The following is a 24563-nucleotide window of genomic DNA, read 5'->3' as shown; positions in this document are numbered from 1 at the left end:
AGACGTCTGCAGTATCAGCAGGGCATCAAGTGTGTCTTACCATATGAATACAGATAGACGTATATTTCTGGAACATTGCACAACCACTAAGTCATATTTCCAAACACAGTATTTAAAGAATGCCACATACAGTGGACTTTGTTTTAGGTGAACGTGTGTGTATGTGTGTGTGTGTGTGTGTGTGTGTGTGTGTGTGTGTGTGTGTGTGTGTGTGTGTGTGTGTGTGTGTGTGTGTGTGTGTGTGTGTGTGTGTGTGTGTGTGTGTGTGTGTGTGTGTGTGTGTGATTGTGATTGTGATTGTGCATGCAAGCATGTGTATGTAGGTGTGTGTCAGCTCATCAGATGACGTTTGTTTGCAGTCCCCCCCTATATCATCCTGTCCAGATGTGAGCTCCCAGCTACAGACAACTCGCTTTCAGAGAAGACTGTCACTTCTTGGATCTGTACATCCAGCCCAACAGCAGGTAATGACTCTTCCTAATGCATCAGCCTCCGCAGCTTCTCTTCAAAAGCTACTTCTAAATAGATTTCACAAAAACATTTTTTTCATAAACTATTTAGGTATTTCCTTTTTTGCTTTGAATGTCTTGACTTTGTTAATTGTTTTTGTCATTTCCAGAGATTATAATGTCAAATGTGGAAAGACTTCCCGAAACGCAGAGTTAAGTTTAAATGTATTTTTTCACTTTTTCTTTGGTTTCAGATATGAACGCAAAATACGTCTTGGCACTGGTCCTCGCTCTGCAGGGTAAGACAACATGTTAATGCAATCTAAATCATTGCCTTGTATGGATTTTATTAAGCTCAATTACTATATGACTTTGTAAAAATAGAAATTGTAAAAAAAATACAAAAAACATAGAGAACCATTAAAAAATAACTGACTTCAGCTCATACTATCTTCATTCCTTTTGTGTAAAAAGGATAAAATCTACCATGTTTTTAACGCACTCATATGTTTTACAATACCTTCGGACTATGTTGCAAGGCTGGCTCCTACACTGCCTTATCTGTGGTTGACATGCAAAATGAATGCTTATTTTCATACTACACAGACCTGCTGTAGCAGACAGGTGTTGCACGTAGAAATTGTGTTTTAAACACAATTACCAGTAGTAGGAAGCCAAGATATGCAATGCAGCTTTTTTTTTTAATGTCTTTTTATATGATCACACAAACCCCAAAAAGCTTTGAGAGTTCTTCTCATGCAAGATTTAACATAGTTCCTTTTTTGTTATTCTAAATTAACATACAGGTATGTTGAGCCTTGAGTATTTCACATTTTGGTTCTTATTGTGATAGCACTGGTCCTAAAATAACAATCCAACCTTCTTATTTAATTGCAGTCTCCCTGAGCCTGTGTCAAGATGCTCAACCATCGCAGGAACTTGTTGACAAATACAACAGTCTGAAAACTGTGTTCTTCAAGAGACTGATGAATGCTTACAGCAAGCTGCAGATGGCCGCTGGTCCTTACATGGATCAGGCTGGTACCAGCACCCGTACAGTAGCTGCCAGGGAATTTGTCGAGGATCTTACAACCAAGGAAGAGTTCAAAGCTATTGTCAAGGTTGCCAGGTGAGTGCTCACCCACAGATCTCCTGCCAGTAAATACCCTGATGTTTCACTATGAGCTCCAGTGGAAACCCTTCTCAACCGTTATGGAATGTGTCCACATCAACTACGCATTTGCTGTGAAATAGCACTAAAGTATATTTATATCTCACAATTTCTGTTGAAAATATAATTTTCAGGAAAACCTTTGCAGATACTGAACAAGATGATGAATGCTTTTACCCTGGGGATTTCTTTGAATAATCTGACTGTCCTCTTTTGTGCAGTGGCATTGGTGCAGAGGCAGGTCCCATGGTGGACAGAATGCGTTCATCAGCTCTGGGTTTGTACGAACACTACCTGCGCCCCCACTTCGGTGACAGCCTGAGCAAAGCCATCGACCATGCCAAGCTTTTCCTGGATCAAATCATGCCAGCCGAGTAAAGAAGACCAAGTGGAGCAAACCGCTTGTCAACAGCCTGTAATAGATGATAGCTCATAGAAACTACACCAGTTTAGGCTGAAAAGAGTAATGCACAATGCAAATACAATTCTTTGCCTCTTTTTAAATCAAGATCTTTGTCAAATCATGCAGTCAAAAGCACGGCAAACCTGTCAACACCACCTATGCAAATTGTGCATGTACAGTATTTTGCGTTCAATACACTAACCAAACTCTGTGTGTGACTGTGTATGTATGTGTGAGTGTGTTCAATAAATGAACTGAAAACTATTTGAAACTTGCTTCTTCATCAAAAGATTGAAGGTTTATCTCTACAGTTAATGAAATATAGCTTCATTCTGTGGCATAAATTATAGTATCGTACTATATTAAGAGCAGGACAAAAGTTTCAGACTTTTCCAAGCGTTATAATTTTTTAATTTTATCAATACACACAGTGGTTTATGAGATGAGCTGCCACTTTGAGGAAATTGGAAACATGATTTAAAATGAATACATTAGAGGGTTTAACCCAGACACTAGAAACAAGTATATCCTGCCATCTTTACTCTGAAGAGAACTCTTGAAATTTGAAGTTAGTTTGGGCCGAGTATCAAACTTTGTCAACTGACACAAGTTCAAAACACACACACAGATTGTTACTCCTTAAAGTATTATTTGCTTTAAGTGAAGTTGTTAAAGACAACTTAACTTCTCAGTGTTAATACACTGATCTCAAATTTCCCTGAATTACAGCTCACAGAAATCCATTTATTTAGTGTTAATTGATGTTATATTGCAAACTTATATATGTACAGGGATTTACAAAGCAATCATTCACCCATTCACACACACACTCTGGTGGCAGCAGAACTGCTACTCAATGTGCTCGCCTGGTTTTCAGCTCTTTGCCCATGGACACTTCAGCACACGGACAGGAGGAATTGGTTATTGAACTGATGACCGTGCAGTTAGTGGACAAACCGCACCATCTGAGCCAAAGATGCCCCAGTTAAATGATAGCATGTCATTCAAGAGTATGTGGCGGTTGTGTGAATATTACATTTAAGCTTCATTTAAGACTTGGTAGTAATGGTTGCAATGTTTTTAACATTTCGATCACACACATAATTAATCCCTATTATGTGATAGCAATGTAAAAGACATGATGCACAAGACCACTGACAAAATTAATGACAGAATATCATGTATTGTTGCTGTCAGCATTGATGGTGCCATTATGCAGCTTAAGGTATTCTTTAGGTACAATAATAAACAAGCAGAGCTGAATCATCTCAGCAGTGAATCAGCTGGATTGAATCAAAACTGCACGCTCTCTGACAGTTTGAACCCTACGGCTGCCCACAGCTGTACTCAAGCTGACTTGAGTTCTCGGGTCAAAAGCAGCAGGACATGTGAGGTTGCATCACATGATTGGCTTGGATGTTTACTTAGGCCTCAATCAACATGTAGTCATCACAGAGAAAAAGACAACTGAAAAACAAATAAAATCAAAACTGGGACTTCACTTTTTTTTTTTCACTTTGTAATTATGCTCAATGAATATTACACATAGCTGGGAAGTTAGTAACCTCCGGGACTGACGTTTGATAAAGAATAGATTCAAATAATATGTTCTTAAGTCATAAAAATAGATCTAAAACTTAAATAAATTATTATTATGATAATGTTTTACTTTGGCTTTAACACAAATGCATGTAATTGTTGTTCATAAAACTGTGTGAACTGTGAATTGTGTGGAAAATATAAAATGTTTGGCCATGGCAGGCGAGAAGCATTTGTACTTATTAACCAGAGGCAAAATATTTACAGTGAAAATATAACCACAGCCTCGAGGTCAAAAAAACAAAAAACAATCGACCGTGAAAATGATATTGACTATTGTATCAAACACCAAATACCATTATTCTTTATATGAAAACAGAGAAAGAAGTAAAAGACATATGAAGACAACCCAACAGAAAATAAAGAGGAGAAAATAAATGTCTCTATTTCTGATGTAGAAGCTAGTAGAAGGTGTTCGGGGATTCATTCGTTCATGGAGGGAGGCTATATTTTCACCAAAACCCAAAAGAACATTGACAGGGAGCTGCAGAAGGCATTTTAATTGTGACAGTGAATTTAGTCTGGCTGGCCTAAATGTTTCATAACCTGAATCAGCGTCGATGACATGTTCAACACACTCTAGACTTAGGACCATCTCAATGGTACATGAACGCAATGTTATGCAAGGAACAAATGCCTCTTATAGAGGTTGTGAACAGGGCAAGGTGTAAGTATGTGTTGCATTGAAAAACACTGACCTAATCAATGGAAAACAATTGATTGTGGCATATTTAAAATGAAGGTCACACAAACAGATTGAAAGAGAAACTTTCTTACATGATATCCCCCTTCAGTCCATGTGCTTGTAAAAGGCAATATGACTACAACTGGTTAGAGGGGAAGTTTGAAGCCTCTTTTGTTGCTTTATTCGCCATCCTTGTGTTTACATCGTCTTTATCAAGACATAATGAGACATTACTCCCGTAAACACACACTGGACAGCAGTGCAAGTTTATCTCCCTCAGAGTGCACTTTGGCTCTGAGAGCGACAAGTCAACACATTTACACTCCTATATAAATAGGTCGGACAAGCAGAGTCTCTTACTCCGTTTTTTTTTCACCGTCATTTCTGGAGACGAATACAGTAAGTACTGACACTTTTCATTCATTTACTGAATGGATTAGAGAGCATCAGTTTACAATGCATGGATGTTATGTTAGATATGAGAGACTCAAAGATAATATGTTTTGCGGCGTGGGGGCAGAAGTTGTACGTTCAACAGAATAAAATATAAGAAAATGTTTTGTTTTCATGTTAAAAAAGATACATAGAGGGCTAATATTGAACTAATACTCTACGTGGTTGGGTAAATCGATGACAATGTCTCACCCTAGTGGACAGAGTGGGCTAAACTTTAAATGTCATTATTCTCTACATTCACAGATCTGCGGCATCATGAATAAGCTGCTGGTCATTACTGTGCTTGTTGCACTTCTTGCTATCAGTAAGTGTGTTCTCAGGATAAAACCTGATGGATTGTCGCCTGTTAATTTGCAGATTGTTTGTGCTCAGGAGATGTTAAACAAAGAAATGGTCAATTTGAATGTGCTGCATTAACAGAGTCGAGTATTTCAGTTTGTGGAGGCAAACTGTGGAAAAATCTGGGGAAATAATGTTTAACTTATTACTCAGTTCAACAAAATGTAAATAAACTAAATAACTGAATGATATGAGCCTGATAAATAATGTTAGTGTTTAGTATTTAGTGTTTCCCCGTTGGTTGGGCTTTTTTTTTTTATTTTTTTATCCTAAAAAACAAGCCCAATGGATTTAATGCTGAACATAACTTGAAAGGACTTGCGTCACCGTGGGGACAAAAATTTATGTCCCAGTAATGTCTGCTTTTTTTTTAAAGGTCAAGACTTGGTGAGTTAGGTTTGAGGTTAGGATAAGGGTTAAGATTAAGCATTTAGTTGAGATGATTAAGGTTAGGATGAGGGGCTTGAGAACACATTTTGTCAATGAGTGCCCCCATGTGGGTAATATAATAACTTTGTGTGTGGTTATGTGTATATGGAGGCGCACAGAAATAACAGTTGTTAAAAGCACTGGCAGACTATCTGTGGTAGACCAGTAGACATTACTTGTTTTGAAGAGTGGGAAGGTATTCTAATATTTTTCTTGTCCCTGCTATCTAATATCTGTCATTTTGCAATGTAGCGTATAAAGTATTTTGTGTAAAACTTTGTGTTGAGGTAAAAGTTAGCACGGAAGTGAAATATGAACAAATGGATTCACTGCCTTGTTTTCCTGACAAAATGTAGCACCCTCTCACTCCTCTGACCTGTTTCTGTGTAGACGCTGAAAGCTTCCGTGTGGTGAGGCAGGTTGATGAAGAGCCGGGGACTCTGACCAAGCTCACAGATGCCGTCAAGTCCTATTATGACGGTGCTGTCAACACTGCCAGTGGATACCTGGAAAGCATCAAGGGTATGAAGTTGGAAGAGAAAGCAAAGTAAGAAAGTTTAGATGCAGATTTATCAGTACAGTAAAACAAAAAAACAAAAATTGAATTTATATTTAAAGTTCTTTCCTTTTTCTCTGCCTTCAGGACTCTTTACAGTGATACCACCAATGTTGTGAGCACCTACGCTGGCATTATGAATGACCAGATTTACCACATTTTCTACCCCCAGCAGTAAAAAAAAACAACAACAAAAAAACATATTTCCCATGACCTATACTACCTTTAAGAAGTTTACACTGCCATATGAAAGGCTCAAACATCTTTAACATTTGGCACTTGGCCATATCTCACCACACACAAGCCTCAAAACCTCAAGAAGCATCTTCAAAAATAAAGGACACAGTGCTCTTTGGAGTGTTTTCTCGGGCCCCTGAACTGGTGGTAAATGATGACAACCACCCAACGGGGACCGCAATCCTTTGAAAAGACAACTAACAGCATTCACAGAAGACTTGGATAGGAAAATATGGCAAGCATGAGAAAAGGAGCACAGAGTATCTTGTCAATTCATTTCTTCTGAGAGTTAGAAAACAATCAGATGTGAAAATCATGCCAATAATTTAACAGTCCAACAGCACCTACTGGTGGTGTTGTTTCCTCATAGTTGACTGTGATGGCCATCCCACCTCTGCATAAATTTAGATATTCATGTCATATCTTTAAATAAAATATTTATAATAAAAAAAATGCTGTCTGTGGTTGATACATGATAACTTAGAGTAGTGTTTGATGTAATAAATTGTGCATATTGCCCCTGTCAGTCTGTGTAAGACGTGTGTTCTTTCAGCTCACTGATGCAAAAGATCACATGTTTGTGTCTGTATAAATCTGCAATGAGGCACAAGACTTTTATCAGCTCAGGCAGCACCAGAACAGAGGCTTCTGTTGCAATTAATAATGGATGAAAAGAAAAAAAAACATGTAAAATGTGCGCACACACAAACCCACAGCGATGAATAAACAACAAAGACTGTGAAGTTTGTTTCAAGGATTCTGACAACCAGTAATGCAACAATGATGTGATTTTTAATTAATGCATAAATCCAGAACATGTGGCCTACAACCAAAACAAACAAAAGAGATACATTTCCTTTCAAGTCTCATCTTGTGTAGTTTTTACAAAGGATGTACCCTGTACCACTGAGACGCAGGGCACACTACACATTTATGTGAATTTTGAGTACTAATACAACAATCACTATAGTAAAAGAGACATATATTCTATATATACTTTCAGTTGCTGATCCTTGTGATTGCAGCACATTTAAATTTGTATGCACATCTATCCAGACTGAATCAGTCTGAGATGATCTGTATTTAGATTTAGAATGTATCTTAAATGTTGTCTCTCAATGGACAACATACAATCAGATTTATCTTTAGCACTAATTTGATTTAATCTGTTGGCATATGCAAAAAAATCTGTAAAGTAGAAAAACACAAAATCTCACAATCACATAAGAAGAGAGAAGGTCTGCTCTGGCTCTTGTGTCCCTCACTTTTTACAAATATGGTTCGACTAATTGGATTCTAATCCAATGATTTGGCTGCATTTACATCTTTATTTAGAACGTTTCTATAATGGAATGCATTTAGCGCTTCTAGACCTACAAAGGATTGCGTTTTGAAGTGAGTATTACCAGTGGTGCTGGTAAGGGGTAGACACTGTGTGTTACAGATAAGCGAATTGACTGTCATGGCTCTCAGATGACGCCACATTCATTTCAGGCTGGTAGTTTTCATGAGGAAAGCTTTGTTTTTAGGTATACTCAAATAGTTTTCAGCCATATTGGAATACTCCGGTCAAATACAGTGTATCCCACTTGGTAGGTAAATGTAACAAGATTAATGACTAATTTATGTAGTTATGTAGGGATGTGTATGTGGAACCATGCAGTTATCAAACAGTATTGGGTTTTCCCACTTTTAAGAAACAAATGGAGAAGAATGTAGGCTACTGTAAGGGAGACTACATTGGACTAATGTGACACCTGTCAGGAATGTGAAGGATTCTTAATGAAAGTTCATGTCATTAAGTGTTTTTGGTCAATTGTGTCTTTGCTTTGACCGTTTCTCCTAACTGTTTCTAACAATGTCATAAATAATTTCCTTGACCTAAATAACAGTGGTATAAACAAGGTTAAGGTTACATGTTTATTATGTTGTCTTGGTTAATGTCAAGTTGTCATAAAGGCATCTGTAACAATTTCAACATTGCATAATACGTGACATAACTGACTGGAGGACACTTATCAACATAACTCATAAACATTTATAAATACTCCTTCCTGTTCATGACAGGTGTTGTGGTTGTGAAGGTGTTGTGTAAGTGTTATGCACACCCCTTTACAGTAAAGTACTAGTTTTCATGTATTTTTGAACTATACAGTTCAATCTTAGGTCAAAAATGTCCACACAACATGCAATCATGTAAAAATATAACCAGTTTACCAGTTTGTTTGCTTGAATACTGTAATGTGTAAGTTAATTAGCAAATCTTGTCACAAAATCAGAGCTCATGAAAAGTTAACCAGCTTTGCAAGCTCAAATCCACCTGGTTTAAGAAATAGTTGTTAAAGTCATTATTTATTAAAACATTCAGTCATCCTTTTAGATCTGAAGGGGAAGATATTATAACAAATACTTTAGTTTCCCAAAAGACTATTAAGAGTTATGCAATCATTTAAGCCTTTTAAAATTGCATCATGGTAAAATATTAACATATAAACAGGAGTGGGAGTCATGTCTCAACTCTTATTTTATTGTTATTACTTCTTGTAGCACTAAAAAAGTTTGGTCCATTTATCTATGGCATTGTAGCCCATTTTAAAGAGCACTTAGCACAGAATAACCATAACACATGATTTTAATATAGCCCACTAAGCCAAAAGAATCTGTGCACTGTAAGTCTTTGCTGATCTTTACACTATGAAAAATACATTTACTTGGCCAAAAACACAAAATACAATAACTGCAATCTGTTATGTCTGAGCAGTGTTATGGATATATTGTTAATGTCTGTCTTCCTTTGTATCAGGAAAGAATTAAAGAGTTACAAGAAACACAATGCGTCACACTTAAGATATCGACAGTTCCTCTGATAAGGTTATTTCAAAGGTTACAGGTGCACTGGCAATGATGCTGATTGGTAATGAAGCATTCTGTTCCTCCCACTGATCCTGAAAAGGCCTGCAGCTATAAAGAAGCAACACTAATCAAAGAGCCTCCATACATAGTTGGAGACTCAGAAGAACAAAACAAGATACAGCATGAATCTTCTCCTTCTGGCGGTTGTGTTGGGGCTCACAGGTAGATATTTACCCTGTTGTGTCTAAACTAAAAAAAAAAGCGAACATCAAACATTTACAGCCTCTGTTTGATCTTGTTGATGGGTCACAGGAGCAGCTCCCCTGGAGGACAGCAAGGTGTGCCAGCCTCACTCCAGACCCTGGACGGTTAATCTGCACGGTGGAGGAGCGTCCTGCAGTGGAGCTCTCATTAATAACTGGTGGATAGTGACATCCTTTCAATGTGCACCCCGGTGAGTATCAGTGAACGATTGTGCCAAATGGGCACTTGCAGATGATGTTAAATTCAAATCATATTTTTTTGCTCAAACATGTTGAAGTGACTCTTCAAAACATTAGAAATAAAATCACAATTGGGCTCGGTAAAACCAGGCTGATACATCTTACTTTATCAGAAGTCAACACAGCATTAATTAAATTTAGCTTCTTTTTTTTTGCACTTAATTCAATTCCTGCAACATTTTCAGTATTACCTGTTGTCTACAGCTGCTCTGGTGTCTCTCACAATTTCCCTGAAGAGATTAAAAACCAGAATGTTTTGTAGTTTTTCTGCTCACAGAAGTGATTCATGAGGAGGTCAGACATTTTTGTCAGCAGTTTTGCCAAACAGAATTTTGTAGCACTGCAAGTGTTGTAATATATTTTGATAAATATTGTTAAGAGAACAATCTGTCTGTTTCAGATGAATCAATCAGTCATTGTATTCAGTCATTATGCTGTTCTTGGCAAGTCAGTGTTAGAAAGACTCGATATTGCTGACAGGACCACTGCAAATCCCAGTTGGGTTCTTGCTTAATTAACTCACATTCATCAACCTGCTGTTCATGTCTGATTAAAGCTTACGGTTCCTTGGTCATGGGCCTGTTTCAGCCTGAGGCCTGAAAGGTCTATGAGTTTAATAAATTAGTCTCTCCTCTGTGCTTTGCAGGTCTTACAGCACCATCGCATCTCTTGGGGAACATGACATGACTGTTGAGGAGGGCACAGAGCAGCACATTCGTGTTGCTGACGTGATCCAGCACAGCCCCTACCGCTCACCTCTCCATAGCCTCACTATGGTCCGTCTGGCCGCCCCGGCCCACTTCACCCAGTACGTCCAGCCCATCCCTCTGCCCAGCCGCTGCCCACAGCCTGGAGATACCTGCTCTGTCAGCGGCTGGGGCTCCACCATCCCAAATCAATGTAAGTGGATTTAAAGGTGCTGCTGTGGCTTTTGCACCTCATTAACTTGTCATCACACTGCAGTATATATGCAAGATAAACCAATGTTCCTTAATCCAGTCCTCAAATGTTCTCTGTTATACAAAATTTTACACCAGTTTTATGAATATCAGCTAAAGGCCCCTGAGTTTTTATTGTAAACAATTAATCACTTTCTTGCCAAGAGTTGGCTGAGAAGTTTATTAATAGAATGAAATATAATAATGAAATGAATGAGGCCAACCTTTGGACAGAATCTAATTTCCCCTCGTGTCCAGTCTTTTGTTACGCTAAGTGAATCAATGCTGGCTGAAGTTTTTATGTTTAATGTTCAGACACTGTCCAGGTATCAAGCTTTTCTTCTGACTGTCTCATGTTCTGAAATCTGTATTGTTTTAATGTATTATGATAATGAGTGTTTTGTTAACATTTATCATCTGTTAATATTACTGGACATTGATGCTCTCTGCAGCTGTGTATCATGTTACTGAGTGGCACAATTGGTTTAAAAATCTCTACAAAATAAGAGGCAATAATGAAATAAACTGCTTTGAACAAATAGGGCCAGTCATCAGAATACTGGACTACTCTCAGCTATCAGGGTCTTCGATTTCAAAAGATAACTTCAGATTTTGGGAAATACAATTATTCACTTTCCTGCCAAGAGATAGATTAAAAGCTAACGCTCTCATATATGTCCATTCAGTAGGAAACTGAATACAGCTGTCAGTTAGCTTAGCTTAGCATAAAATCAGGAAACAGAAGGAAACAGCTTGGCTGGTTCTGTTCAAAGGTCACAAAATACACCTACAAACTAATATTAAGATCACTAGTTAATATGTAATTTCTCATTTGTCCATTTCATTCAATAACATGTTATTTCTGTCTAATTCATACCAAAAGCAAAGCATAAAAACAACAATTTGTGTTTTTGACGCATGGTTACTCTGGAACAACCTTAATTATCCCCCTGAAATAAATTACTGTAGCTTTCTTACTCCAGGAAGCATGCCTTGTTGAAATGCTTGCTCTTTTTATTGGTTGCTTCTTAAAAACATCAGTGGCACTGACCTGTTCGCAGCAGGAAGCACTTAATCTGAAAAGATGCAGAACGCAGCACTGATATTAATATACTTTGACCATGACTCAGGAAAATGTTGGATTCAGGTGAGGACGTACTCATCAATATTCTGGTCATTATTGCAGCATCTAACAAGGCATGAACATTCTATTTTAATCAGAGGAGTTTTCTAATTGCCTGCCAAAATGCCCAGTCAGTGATCAGGACTAATTAAAAGAGGTAGACCTTGAAAATAGTATTTACTCAAGGTTTAGACCTTGTGCTTCAGTGCAAGAAGCAGCAATGCATAAAAATGGGAAGCAATCCATAGACCTCCTGATAGCAGGAAGGAAGACTTTGCCAAATAATTATATAGAAAAAGCAGCAGATTGACAAGTGACGGTGCAGATTATATCACAACGAGTAAATTGCCAAGTGTTCACTGTGTCAGAAATTCAGATGAGCTGTACAATATTAGGGATTTTGTTTGAATGAATCAGAGAATTAACCTACCTCCCCCCTCTTCAACACAGATGGGCCTTCTCAAAACCTGAAGTGTATAACTGTGCCCGTTGTGGATGATCAGACTTGCATGAACACTTTCCCAGAGTTCCTGTTCTGGAGCCCGACCATGGTCTGTGCTGGCCAAGCAAACACAGATAACTGCCTGGTGAGCCTGGACACAACACAAAGAAACTGCAGATCCAACTGTTGTATTCATTGCCTCTGCTTTTGTTGTGCCACTTAATCTATTTAGCCATTTCTGCCTCATTTTCGTTTCATTTGAACTTGTTTATTTGCATTAATTTACCACAAACAACAACAACTAGAGACTATTGTATTCTGTCCCCTCTGTCCAGAATGATAGTGGCAGTGTGATGGTGTGTGATGGCCAGCTGCAGGGTGTGCAGTGGTTTGGACATGGCTGCAGTAACCCAGCTGACCCCACCGTCTACACCAAGCTGTGCAAGTACAATGATTGGATCAACAAAGTGATGGACCACTACTCACCAACTCTGCCAACTGAAACCACTCCACAGATGATGACATGAGGCAGCAGAGAGACACGTTTATCCACAGATAAAATAAACTCGTATGAACACTGCTCCTGACAACTATGCAGGGTCAGTGACTGACCCCAAAATTTATGGTGTCCTTACAGTCAATTAATCAAGATTGTACTTAAATTATACTTCTGGTAAGATTAACTGACATAAATACATCATAAATAGGCAGGCTCATACGTTTTCTATCTGTATTTTAAAAAAATAAAAATTAAATGTGTTTTAACTTTTTAAGTTTCAGTCATGAATTTTACTAAACCTTTACTCCTTATTCCTCAGCAGAGCTTCCACAGCTGGTAATAGCTGCTGCTGACTCTATAACTTCACACATGCTGTCTTGTCATATATATGACAGTGACAGGGAATTAGACATGACAGTCAATATTTGTTTTATTTCACGAGTTGAACACTAAAACCAGTAAATATTGTAACTGTCAGCTCCTTCATCAAAAGGACAAGCTGCATTCTTTTAACCCAAAAATATGAGACTAACTGATGTTCTTTTGACAAATTACAAATGAGAAAAATCAAATTATTCTTAAAGCAGCTCTGATCAATATTTTGAGATAAAAAAAAAAAGATAAAATATCTATGTAGCTGGTAATATATAAAAGACTGCTCATAGTGAGGGACCCACAGAGAATTATCATTCTATTCTGAGGTTGTCCTCAGCTCAGTGGAGCATTTTAGCCCCCTAACTCTTTGATTCACTTTTCCATTTGTGCTGTTTTGCTTGAAGCAGCTGTTTTCAGTAAAAAAGACAAAGCCACTGGCTTGTGATTATAGAGGAAAACTCAGTTACATATTTTTTCCCAGGGCTAAAAGACTTTAAATTTGTCAGGTAAATAGGAAACGGTTTGCATATCATTTTGTCATAATAATACCGTATGTCCCTGTTGTGTCAACAGCGTCTTCCTTTTTCTTTCAATATTAAAGTAAAAAGAAAGATAGTGTCAAAACTGCAAGCTGAGATTTGTGTTTACTTGCCATTTAGCAAATAATAAAAACAGTAAATTGGAATGAAAATGTCCATTTCTGTTTGATACACTTTCTTATTATATTCATAACAATTAAGTCAAATTAAGTAAAAAAAAAAAAAAAAAGTGAGCCTGGTAATAAGGTCTGTCTGGGAATTGTGCTAGGAATAATGTGCAAGCGTTGCCAAAGGATGAGTAGCAATATGCGTAGCACCACTAGATGGAGGTAGAGCCCAGTAATACAGGGACAGACAGGAGAGAGAGAGAGAGAGACACAGTGGATAGGTGAATTGAATCTTACGTTCTTTGCGAGGTTTTCGCTGAACTCTGATCTGAGTTTTGCGCTCTGCCAAGACACAGAAGTCTTCACAAAAATATGTTACAGCAATAAACACATGGATGCAACCTGACATTGCCAAGACACACTGAGTACAAAGGAACTGGAGAGCACATGGGGGAGTTCGAAGTGCATTCACAACTACACAAATTCAAACACACACATGCACACACACTTACATGCAAAGTGACTGACAGCTGTGTCCATAATCACCCAGGCAGTTGAACACGGGGCCACTCCGCCATCTGTTCTCAGTGTTTCTCTCCCGTTCCTCACCCCCTTTCCTCCTCTTTTCCCACCTCAGCGGGAGACAGAAGGCAAACTGAGGACCTGACTTTGGTAGCTGGGATGTCACTGTAGAAAGCAGTGTGATATTAATTGGTGAGAGTTTTTGAAGCTGCTGTTTGTGTTTTGTTTTTCCTGTCAATTTAGAAAGATATTGTTCATAATTCTGGAGGATTTGACTGGAGCCAAATTAAAGTAATATCCATTATGTCAGTAATTCTCAGCTTTTGTAATAGATACAATAGATACTTCACTTATTCCTTCAGGCAGGATACCCAAAACAAAAAGGCTTAAATCCTATGGGATTTTCCCCTTAAATACTTTCTTGAACTCTTTGTATACAGATTCCTAAATGATCTGCAGTTAGCGTTCAGTCTGCCTCCCTTCAAAGAGGGCATGATTCCTGGATTATAAACCAGTTTTAGAGATCTAAAGCGTCTCTGTAATACGATAATTTCCACCTGAACTGTTTGGTAACTGAAATGGGTTATCTCATGTGCTTCTGCAAACACCGCAGCCCTTCTTTGTAAACTAGAACCTTCCGTTTCATCTTTAAATAGAGTGACTCACTGCCATAATGTAGCTATATATAGGGAGTTGGAGTTTACTTCAGTAGAACAAACATTAGGAATTTACCTTTGCGAGCTCACGGTGCATCAGGACATATATGACAACATTCAAGATAGTTTGTTAGACTGTATGCATAAAAACATTTTTAATTCCAATGGTACCATATGCATAAAAGATAAGCTAGAAACAACCTTGAATGTGGTGGGTCTGCAAGTCAAAGGTTAAACACCTAATCAAATTGAAAATACTAAAATTATAAATTATTACAAGGAAGAGAAAGACAAAATGTGCCTTAACATGCCAGAGATTGTTATGAGGTGAGGTGTTTCTGGACCCAAACGCAGGCACACAGACTCAGGTGGCAGGCAGGATATAGTTCAAAAACAGTCTTTATTGTTCAACAAAGGCAGGTACCTAAAGTCAATGTCTGATTCCCGAGTCGGGAGGGAAACTCCACCGACTCTCACCGGGGGCCAGGTGAGAATCCCGAGGTTCTCCACAGAGAGCGGCAACAGACTCTGGTACTGAAATATGATTCTGGATATTAACCAACAGCCTCCTTTAAGGCCTTAATGTCCATATTTGTATCCAATATTTAACAGGGATAAGACCCTGTTAAGACCCTAACCCTAACCCTTGTTAATGACTCCACAGGGATGTGGCTATTATGCTAACTGCTAATATCATACGAACACAGTTACAAGGACAATGCTAATGTTTTGATGTTTAGCAGAACTAGTGTTTACCATTGTCATCATCTAAATTTAAATTAATTTGTAAGCACAACATACAACTGAAGCTGATGGGAATGTTGTAACTTTGCAGGTATTTAAACCAAAGAACAGAAGCTAACGGATCTCCGACACCAGCACAATTAACTCCAGGGGGAACATAAACGTTTGTTCCAAATTTTTCAATTCAAATAGTTGACATTCTATAAGACCAAAAATGTTTACCTCATGATGCTCGATGAAAAATCTGGGGATCACCAAAGTCATTCGAATACAGCCCCTAGGCACCATGAATGCCTATGCAAAATTATAACGACAATAATAATAACCCATCTTATATTCAACCTATTTAGTAGTTGACATTGACCAACATTGCCATCCCCATAGCCACACCCCCCCAGCATGCCTGAAAACTAGTCAGCCTGTTCTTCAGCATTTCTAATGTCTCAAAAGGATGTCACAATCTTTACATATTTTAAAATAATATTTATAAATATATCCTGTGCGTGACCATAACATAGCTAACTAATTCAAAAGTTGTGTGTCATTCCGACACACAGATACACTTAAAATGACACATTCTTAGCCTGCAGATGTCAGATGCACCTTCTCAAGCTGTCACTCATAATTTAATGGACCAACACAATCAGAAGTTGCACACAGAGTACAAATGTCTCTGACTGACAGAGTGTGGAATTGTCTCTCTCAGCCCAGTTTGCCATAACATGGTTATCTTTATTAATGGTCAACCATTGCTCCTTTCCTTCCTACCACACTCCCTGCAACCAACATACTATAAATTGTTTCCCAATTTCTAAATGTCCTCCCTACCTCCTCCACCTCCTCCTCTCTCTTCTGGCTTTCATAACTCAGGAATGCAAGCCTGGCTCACATTGAAAACAAATATCACTCTCAATTGCCCAAACATGGTGGCATAAACTGATTAATGAGGGAATTAAAATGAACGATGATCCATAGGGGGAAATCTTTTTCCTGCGGTGTGACAGAGCTTATCACTGCTGGGTACAATAGTAAGTGCAGGGCTGCTGCCTCCCTTCCTCCATCTCCCTCCATCGCTCTGTTTCTCTGGCAGACTGTCACCATTACTCATCACCGGCTTACATTCCCAGCATTCCCCTGTGGCACCTGGCTCACGAGAGGGGAAAAGTGGCGAACATGCACTCAAACACACATCCACACACTGAGAGAAAATGCACACCGCACACACCGCACACACTTTCACACTCCCATCCCTCCATATGTTATTTTCCTCCTAACAACCGACAGGTCTTTTTCACAGAGATGTAAATGAATATGGTAAGCTGACTTACATTAGCACAAACCTCTGCATGTGTGTGTGTGTGTGTGTGTGTGTGTGTGTGTGTGTGTGTGTGTGTGTGTGTGTGTGTGTGTGTGTGTGTGTGTGTGTGTGTGTGTGTGTGTGTGTGTGTGTGTGTGTGTGTGTGTGTGTGTGTGTGTGTGTGTGTGTGTGTTTCTCTGCATTATAGCTAATGGCTCATTGAGAAAAGACAGGCCAAGTCAGTCATGCTGGATCTTTCCCTGACATCCCATTGAGACCTGCAGCTCATCGGGGGGAGATAATTAGTCTGAAGAGCTTTAATCACACTAGCCTAATAGCTACAAGAGCTCACTGAGAGGCTGCGGTGTGTACATGTATGTGTGGGAAGCGGTGTGTGCTAAAGTGTGGGATCTGTCTCCAAGAGGTGATGAGTAAGCGAATAAATGATTAAAATCATGTTTCGTTATTATATATGTTTATGAGTGTGTGTGTGTGTGTGTGTGTGTGTGTGTGTGTGTGTGGATGGTGATAATATGCAAGCCGTTGGGAAAATGAATGTTGTGGCTATCGGTCTTCAACCCACACATGCACACACACAAAACATCCCTCGCTCAGCTTTTCTCCCACTCCCTCCATCATTGTTAGCATTACAGTGGAGCAGTGAGTTTGCTCCACACAACACAACCCCAACACACAAAACCACAGAAAGGGCACGTGTGTGTTTGTGTGTGTTTGACAGACAGAACGATATGGAGGTGGGGGAGGCATTATGCATTCATATTGGAAATTGCTATGAATTTAAATGAGCGTGTGCACTTTGGTGGACACAAACAGTTTAGTAAATGCTGATACAAAGTGCATTGCAGTGAATATATATCTAAGCATAGACAATGATATATTTGCTAGTCTATATCTATTAAACACAAAAATCTGAATGTGTTTTGTTTTCTAAAAGGTAAAATCACTGCAAAAGAATGCAAAGCATTTAAAATTCACAACAACATCTAATTAACATTCACCATGTTAATGAGTGTTAAAAGATTACAGGTCCACAACATAAAAAAAAAACTATTTAAAAGAACAAATTGCAACTCAGCCCACAACACCACAGACTGTTCCTCTAAAATGTATCTGACAGAGAGGCTTCTCATTCATACTAATATGGATTTATTTCACAAAAGCAATAAAGCGAGACCAAATCTACACAAAATAATCAAATTTAAAACTGCAGGGAAAACCTGATTCTTCCAATATGGAGAGCATCTGACAAATTCTTCAGCTAATGCTGCACTGAAGGGTTTTCAGTTGATTTCCAATACAAAAGTTTCTTTGAATAAAAAGACAGCAAAGATACAATAAATAGTTTTTAAGGAACAATGTCTCCAGTGTCAGAAATCCTTAATATGGGATCAGGTTGCATCATTGTTGCACCGCTTTGGAAAAATACATTCAAAACAATTCTTACATTCAAGTAGAAACTTGAATTCACATCTTTTTATTCAAATCCAAGTGAAAATAAAGCCTAAGGTTGTTTTGTGCCACAAAAAAACACCTTCACTTTAAACAGAAAGGGGACAGAGAGAGCAAGGTAAGCAAAAAAAGAAAGAAAAAAGAAGCCCTATTAGTATGTTTGTGTGTATGTGACCACACATACGGTAATGGAACTGCATCGACTGATCTCAAAATGTTTGGGTGTATCAGATATGGGAGGAAGAGATCACACTGTACTCTGATAATGCATTAGTATTGATGGTGCTATGGTGAGGAAGATCAAACACACACACACAGTCTCTCAAGCACAGACACACACACACACACACATTTTCCGTAATTTTTTTCCACAAAGAGGAGCCACCGCTACAAAGAGGAAAATCCCACTGGGACTCCATTTGGCTTTCCTCGCAATCATCACACACTTCTCTAAAAACGTTAGACCAGCGCGGTTGCCATGGATACATGCCAATTCACCCCTCGTTTTTATGCTGTAGATTTGTCCAATGTATCTTTGGTTCTTTGGAAGGCCTGTTAACATTACATAGCAGAACATGTTATTTCCTGTGTGTATGCAGGTGAGGAGTGTCTTACAAAATTAACGTGTTTGGAAATCAGTGAGAAAGCTTTACCTCAGGGCACACTTTACATCAGGGAGAAAAACAACATCCACTGATCCTACACAAACACATACACAGTGCGTAATGCTGGTAATAGCTGCTCAACACAGTGATCAGGCGATTTATAATGTGTATGTACCTCTTACACACATCCACACACACAAACTCTGTCTCGCCCACAACGCCAAGCTGTGCGAGAGATGTCCCATGGCTAACACCAGGTAACCTTCACAAACTCCTCTGAGCTAAGCTGGTGCTCACTGATATGTCTGTCACACAGGGGAGAGAAGTTGATTTATATATCACTTCAAACCTGGAAAGTCCATGCCTGCAGAACAAGTGTCAGCCACAGAGCGCTGGAAACACCTCAAACACTGTAACTTTTTCTGAGAGTTAACAAAAGGCATGTTGGGTGAACGGGTTGGCCAATCAAAGTTTATTTTATCTTAGTGGTGTTGCTGCAGCCCAAAATTCTATTTTCACGCTTCAGATAGAAACATAATAAATCAGTGGAAATGGTGTTACAACCAAGACTCCTTATGAGCATTTTATAGACCAAAAAAAAAAAAACAACACCAAATTATTAAAATGAATGTCTTAATTATATATGACCCAGTATGTACAGTGATCAGTTGATTCATTCAGAAACCCAATAACATTTCTACTGTTATAAGAGTAACATAATATACTAATATAAGAGAAATACTTTAAATCTAAGAGTATTTTTATGTTTTTTTTTTCAAAAGTTGTTGCTCCTGAGAGTTGTGATTACAACAGATAAGGGGAGAAGAGTGTAAACAGTTTACAGTAACGCACAATTATACAAGTTGTGCAGCTGCAAAACATCTTACACAAAATTTGAAGCAGCGGTTCAACATAGTCTATCTAAAGTGAGCTTTCTGATTTTGGATCCAAAGTTTTGTTGCTCTTAGTTTTAGTTAAAAGAAATTCAGTCTTGTCACTTACTGATGAATGATAAACAAACATGGACATCCTGAACAGGATCGTGTGGATTTGGCTGCTTCACCTTTTATTAAAAAAAAAGAAGATATTAAGCAGCTTTGACTAAAATGAATGGTGTAGTTGGAATTTAAGTGAGAGTCAGGTTGAACATATTTTCTGTCAGACCTCAGAATAACATTCACATGACCTGTAGCGGTACATATTTACACATAACGTTGCATATTTACACCATGCTGGCTTTCCCTGGGATTTTTCTGGTGTATGTGTAAGTGTGCAACCAAAATATTGCTCATATCACCCGATGTCTTCTATTATTGCAAATATACTACTGTTGCTGTATCCATAAGAATAAAATGCATCATTTCCTGGGCATCTTAGGGTTTCTCCTCTAAAAAAAACCTGCTCCCCAGAGGGCTAAAACAGCATAATATAAAATCTTTCATGGTTGTACAGTAGATTGAATCAATATTAGGCCACATCTTTTGCCAATAGAGCTATGTAGCAAAAATAATACAGGATTATAAGGCCAGGTCTCAAATAATTGTTTTGAAATGTTTATATTTATCTACAGAAAGCACCTTGTATTAGAATCAGGATTGGATAAACATCCCATGACATGAGCCGGACCTCGTTCTTGCTATTGTGTACCAGCTAAACTTTGAAACATAATACCTAACCCCAGCTCTGACCCGGTATGGCAAAGATCAACTTCATGAATGCATGTCTTGGTGGCAATTTTCCAAACTGTTCTGCACTGTGAAGCATAAACACACACAGACACACACACTGAGAGGAGGACTGGATGTCGAGCATATACAATTAGTAAGGAATGTTAGCTCCTCCAACCCCACCCAGCATGTGGCTCTAAAAAACGTGATGAAGAAAAAATAACACACAGTTCAGAGGTCAATGCCGTGACCATGGAGAATAAGAAATATATGCTGTTATATTGTGTTTGAATATAGTCGTGTGGTATGAGACAGACACAGCCAGGCAGTGCAAGGAAGAGGGAGGAGAGTGGGGTTTTTTTTTTTTTGGAAGTAAATAATTCATCCTAAGATACACTCACTTTACAGTCATTGAGAATCTGCAAAACATCTCCCACAAAAACACTTAACTCTCTCTTACACATGCAATTTTTTTTTTGTCCTGTGTGTGTGTGTGTGTGTGTGTGTGAGAGAGGTTATACAGAGCTATGTCCTCTGATTTAGCATCAAATAAAGTGGACAGGCCTGATAAGATGATAAGGGTGCCACCGAGAGAAATACCAGGCTCCTTAGTTACAGACACAAGCAGGCGATGCACTAGAGGGGAAACCTTGACACAGGTAACACACTGGCACAGCAGCTGTCAGCGACTAACACTGCCACTGTTTCATATTACTACACAGGGCAGTTTGATAGGACCCCTCTGGCTCTGTAATAATCAGGGCTCTCTCTCAACACCAGAAAGTGAGTATTTGTTGCATTAATACAAAGGAAGTAGGGGTCGTCACAGCAGTGGATGAATAGTATGAAATAGAAAGCTAAGATGAAAAGGGGATATTGGAAATGGAAAAGGGGGTTTAAATAAGAAAAAAAAAATCCCATCCAGGTCTGCCCCCCCCTCCACACACACACACACACACACACACACACACACACACACACACACACACACACACACACACACACACACACACACACACACACACACACACACACACACAAACACTCTCACTCTCACAGATCCCATTTATTCCCTAGATGCGAGTGAATACGTGTGAAGAAAAGGAGGACAGGGTAGGATACAATGGCAAATCTCCATTAGTAAGTCAGTGGAGCATATGATAGTAATTATCAGGTACTCATGGGATGCCCTAAGTTGCTCTCACTGTCCCTGCTATTACTGTTAGAGCACACAAGGGAAACAAACAGCTTTCAAAGTAGGTGTGTGTGTGTGTGTATGATGGAAATGAAAAGAAGAGAAATAGGAGTGTGAAGGGGCGATATAAGCAGGCCTCCTGCAGGGTGATGTAAACGCAACTACTGTTTTTCCTGGCTCGATGTGTGTGTTTGCCCTCGGGCAGGTGTGCGTGTGTGTGTGTTTCAAGATGTATTTTCTGCAGTGAGACTTGGGCAACAAGGTCAACTGCAAAGAATGTGCTACCCCATCATTACAGCTCAACATGTTTCAAGGTATGCAGGCCTATGCTGTTTCAACAGCACAAGTACAACAATTCAAGATTCAAGGAGTAATTTGTGTTACCTTACTGTTTATGTGCATTGATGTGTGGATGGTGGTTGTTTTTTTTTTTAAATGTATATGACCACCAAAAACACAAGTGTGTACTGTAAGTGCATGTGTGTTTTATCCCGCAGACAGCTGCTGTGCTGTAATGTTAACCAATGGGAGGAGCCTGCAGCATGTACAGAAGTTCTCAGAGGAGCAATACTCAACAGCTGCTCTTCAGTTCCTCCGAGCCTTTCTCTCTCTTCCCTCGTCTTTTAACAGCGACTTTCTTCTCTGATCCTCTCTCTCACTCTCTCTCTACCTCCCTCCCACTCTCTCTCTTTCTCCTCACAAGGCCCAGGGGGATTTTTTTGGGGGGGCTTTTGGCAGTACTTTAAATCCAGCATGGTGTGTGACTATGTGTGAATGCATTGCAAGAAATTTCACAAGGTGCTGTATTCCAGCAGCGTGCTGGTGAACGACTCTACGCAGTTTATCACAAGAATTTAAAGTTGGTCTGGTTTATATTCCTCCTCTCACAGAGCTTTGCTCTTTAAAAAGTAAGTTTAGTGCCTTGGGTCTGTTGAAACTCAAATCTCTTTGGGGGATAGTGCACCTAATCAATTGACTCTTGAACGCATCCTAACATACAAATTAACAAGCTGCTTTAAAAGTAGGGAGAAACCATATATTCAAGGTTTCGGTGATTGAAAGTCATGGAGCTACACTGTCTGTGGCATCATGTCTGCAGAACAGTGGGTGGTAAATAGTTAATCCTAATTTCACTTTAACAAATCAGTTTGACATGGCTCTGAAGAATTTACTTATATAATGGTAAACTGAATACTTCACTAGAGTGTAGTTTATTATTCCATATATTTAAACAAATCAAAAGATCCAGTCAATGGATGTGTTATTGTCTACCAATGTGTTCTGAGACCCTCAGTCATGTCCAAGGGAGGTGAATATGTTACTACCCAGCCATATCGGGACAACACTGGTTATCTCACATGAGGGATTTGCCCCCTTGTATCACGCCAGAGTGTGTAATACACCTGTGAGTTGACTAGAGGACCGTTTAAGTGACATGTTTTGCTCTGCCTAGGTGCCTGGGCTTCAATGTGCAAATGTGTGTATGACCAGCCCATGCTAATTCCTAGGGGCACAAAGAATGATAAAGCCTGCATCAGGAGAACGTCAGTGTGGTTGGGTGGAATTCAAACTGGGGGACGGGTGTTCGAGTCCATGGAAAAACAGAATTCTACATTCATTTTTTTTTTTTTTTTAAAGTAGCATTACTTTCATAGCATATTTAACCTACATGTCTTTCATTTAATTATGTGACATAGCATTACTCACACAAAATGACTTAGTTTAACCCAGACTAGGATATTTTTCATAACCTTTATCACATAGTTTTGGTACCTAAACCTGACAAAACTGTGAATCCTTCAAACCAGGATCTTTTTGTAAACATAACTGCAGCATTTTTGGTGCCAAGAACAAAAGGCACCCTATTTTCATGCCTAGGCAAGGCAAAACGTGACATTGACACGGTATTCTCTAGTGGACTGATGTGTGTTTTACACACTTTGGTGTGATACAGGTTTGGATTTGTGTTGGTATTTTCTTTGTGCTCTCTTTTTCTGATTTAAAGTGGATGGTGCCTTGTGGATTAGATGAGTTGTTGAGTCTGCATTGTTTAAATGGTTATGGTTTAAAAATAGTCCTGAATATATCCTCTAATCGTTTGACTGAAACTTGGCATCAGTCTGTCATGGAAAATTTAAGTGACCTTTGACCCATGTGAACTGATTCATTCACCAGATCATTCTTTTAGCTTAGTTTAACTCAGAGGGAGATAAGCATATAAACATAGTTATCAACCTCCCGTTAGATCTCAGTTTAAACACATGAATTGAAATATTCAGTTTTTATCTAATAAACCCAGAAAATTAATCTCCCAGTGCCTGAGTTGTCTCTCATTTATGCAGACAAAACACAAAGTAGCTGAACCAATTAAAATAAAAACACAGCCAGCTGTGCTTTAATAACCAAAAATCCCACAGGTGGCCAGGCTCTCATGAGTGACACATACTCACACACTTGCTGATGCTCGGGCGGCAGGGAATCGGTCGGTATTCGGCTTAATAGCACGCTCACTGATACAATCAATGAAACAAATCTTCCTCGCTGTGAGATAGAAATCAGAAATACAGCACATAAATGCAGGCCCACATAGGTAAGTGTGCACTCACACGCACTGAATACACAGGTACGGTCTCTCGGTTGTCTGTTTCATAATCACATCGAAACAGTAAGCACTTTCAGGCCACACTGGATATTAAATCTCAGG

The 24563-nt window shown here is 38.9% G+C and overlaps 3 protein-coding genes across 3 annotated transcripts; all 3 read left to right on the top strand.

The window, feature by feature from the left end:
* Positions 1 to 362: 362 nt before the first annotated feature.
* apoa2 (apolipoprotein A-II) lies at positions 363 to 2287 on the top strand. Its single transcript, XM_069703877.1, has 4 exons — positions 363 to 464; positions 704 to 748; positions 1347 to 1578; positions 1842 to 2287. The coding sequence occupies exons 2-4, from the start codon at positions 706 to 708 to the stop codon at positions 1996 to 1998; spliced, it is 432 nt and encodes a 143-aa protein (XP_069559978.1). The 5' UTR covers positions 363 to 464; positions 704 to 705; the 3' UTR covers positions 1999 to 2287.
* Positions 2288 to 4617: 2330 nt separating this feature from the next.
* On the top strand, positions 4618 to 6777 carry apoc2 (apolipoprotein C-II). The gene is made up of 4 exons (XM_069703876.1): positions 4618 to 4706; positions 5007 to 5067; positions 5922 to 6078; positions 6175 to 6777. The coding sequence occupies exons 2-4, from the start codon at positions 5019 to 5021 to the stop codon at positions 6263 to 6265; spliced, it is 297 nt and encodes a 98-aa protein (XP_069559977.1). The 5' UTR covers positions 4618 to 4706; positions 5007 to 5018; the 3' UTR covers positions 6266 to 6777.
* Positions 6778 to 9359: 2582 nt separating this feature from the next.
* On the top strand, positions 9360 to 12710 carry LOC138623940 (trypsinogen-like protein 3). Its single transcript, XM_069703743.1, has 5 exons — positions 9360 to 9399; positions 9490 to 9631; positions 10327 to 10580; positions 12192 to 12328; positions 12519 to 12710. The coding sequence occupies exons 1-5, from the start codon at positions 9360 to 9362 to the stop codon at positions 12708 to 12710; spliced, it is 765 nt and encodes a 254-aa protein (XP_069559844.1).
* Positions 12711 to 24563: the final 11853 nt, after the last annotated feature.

The sequence above is a fragment of the Brachyistius frenatus genome, unplaced genomic scaffold (assembly GCF_029030835.1).
Source record: "Brachyistius frenatus isolate BFR_SWC_R1_liver_20210118 unplaced genomic scaffold, ASM2903083v1 Contig_48, whole genome shotgun sequence".
Lineage (NCBI taxonomy): Eukaryota > Metazoa > Chordata > Actinopteri > Embiotocidae > Brachyistius > Brachyistius frenatus.
The sequence above is the reverse complement of the archived record's forward strand: the minus strand, read 5'-3'. Positions and strand labels throughout refer to the sequence as shown.

Excerpts from the sequence above, each read along its gene's own strand:
- apoa2 (XM_069703877.1), top strand. The coding sequence starts at position 706 with ATGAACGCAAAATACGTCTTGGCACTGGTCCTCGCTCTGCAGG. Across the intron at positions 749-1,346 it reads ACTGGTCCTCGCTCTGCAGG|TCTCCCTGAGCCTGTGTCAA; the intron begins GTAAGACAACAT and ends ATTTAATTGCAG. Across the intron at positions 1,579-1,841 it reads GCTATTGTCAAGGTTGCCAG|TGGCATTGGTGCAGAGGCAG; the intron begins GTGAGTGCTCAC and ends TCTTTTGTGCAG.
- apoc2 (XM_069703876.1), top strand. The coding sequence starts at position 5,019 with ATGAATAAGCTGCTGGTCATTACTGTGCTTGTTGCACTTCTTGCTATC. Across the intron at positions 5,068-5,921 it reads TGTTGCACTTCTTGCTATCA|ACGCTGAAAGCTTCCGTGTG; the intron begins GTAAGTGTGTTC and ends GTTTCTGTGTAG. Across the intron at positions 6,079-6,174 it reads AAGTTGGAAGAGAAAGCAAA|GACTCTTTACAGTGATACCA; the intron begins GTAAGAAAGTTT and ends CTCTGCCTTCAG.
- LOC138623940 (XM_069703743.1), top strand. The coding sequence starts at position 9,360 with ATGAATCTTCTCCTTCTGGCGGTTGTGTTGGGGCTCACAG. Across the intron at positions 9,632-10,326 it reads TCCTTTCAATGTGCACCCCG|GTCTTACAGCACCATCGCAT; the intron begins GTGAGTATCAGT and ends TGTGCTTTGCAG. Across the intron at positions 12,329-12,518 it reads CAAACACAGATAACTGCCTG|AATGATAGTGGCAGTGTGAT; the intron begins GTGAGCCTGGAC and ends CCCTCTGTCCAG.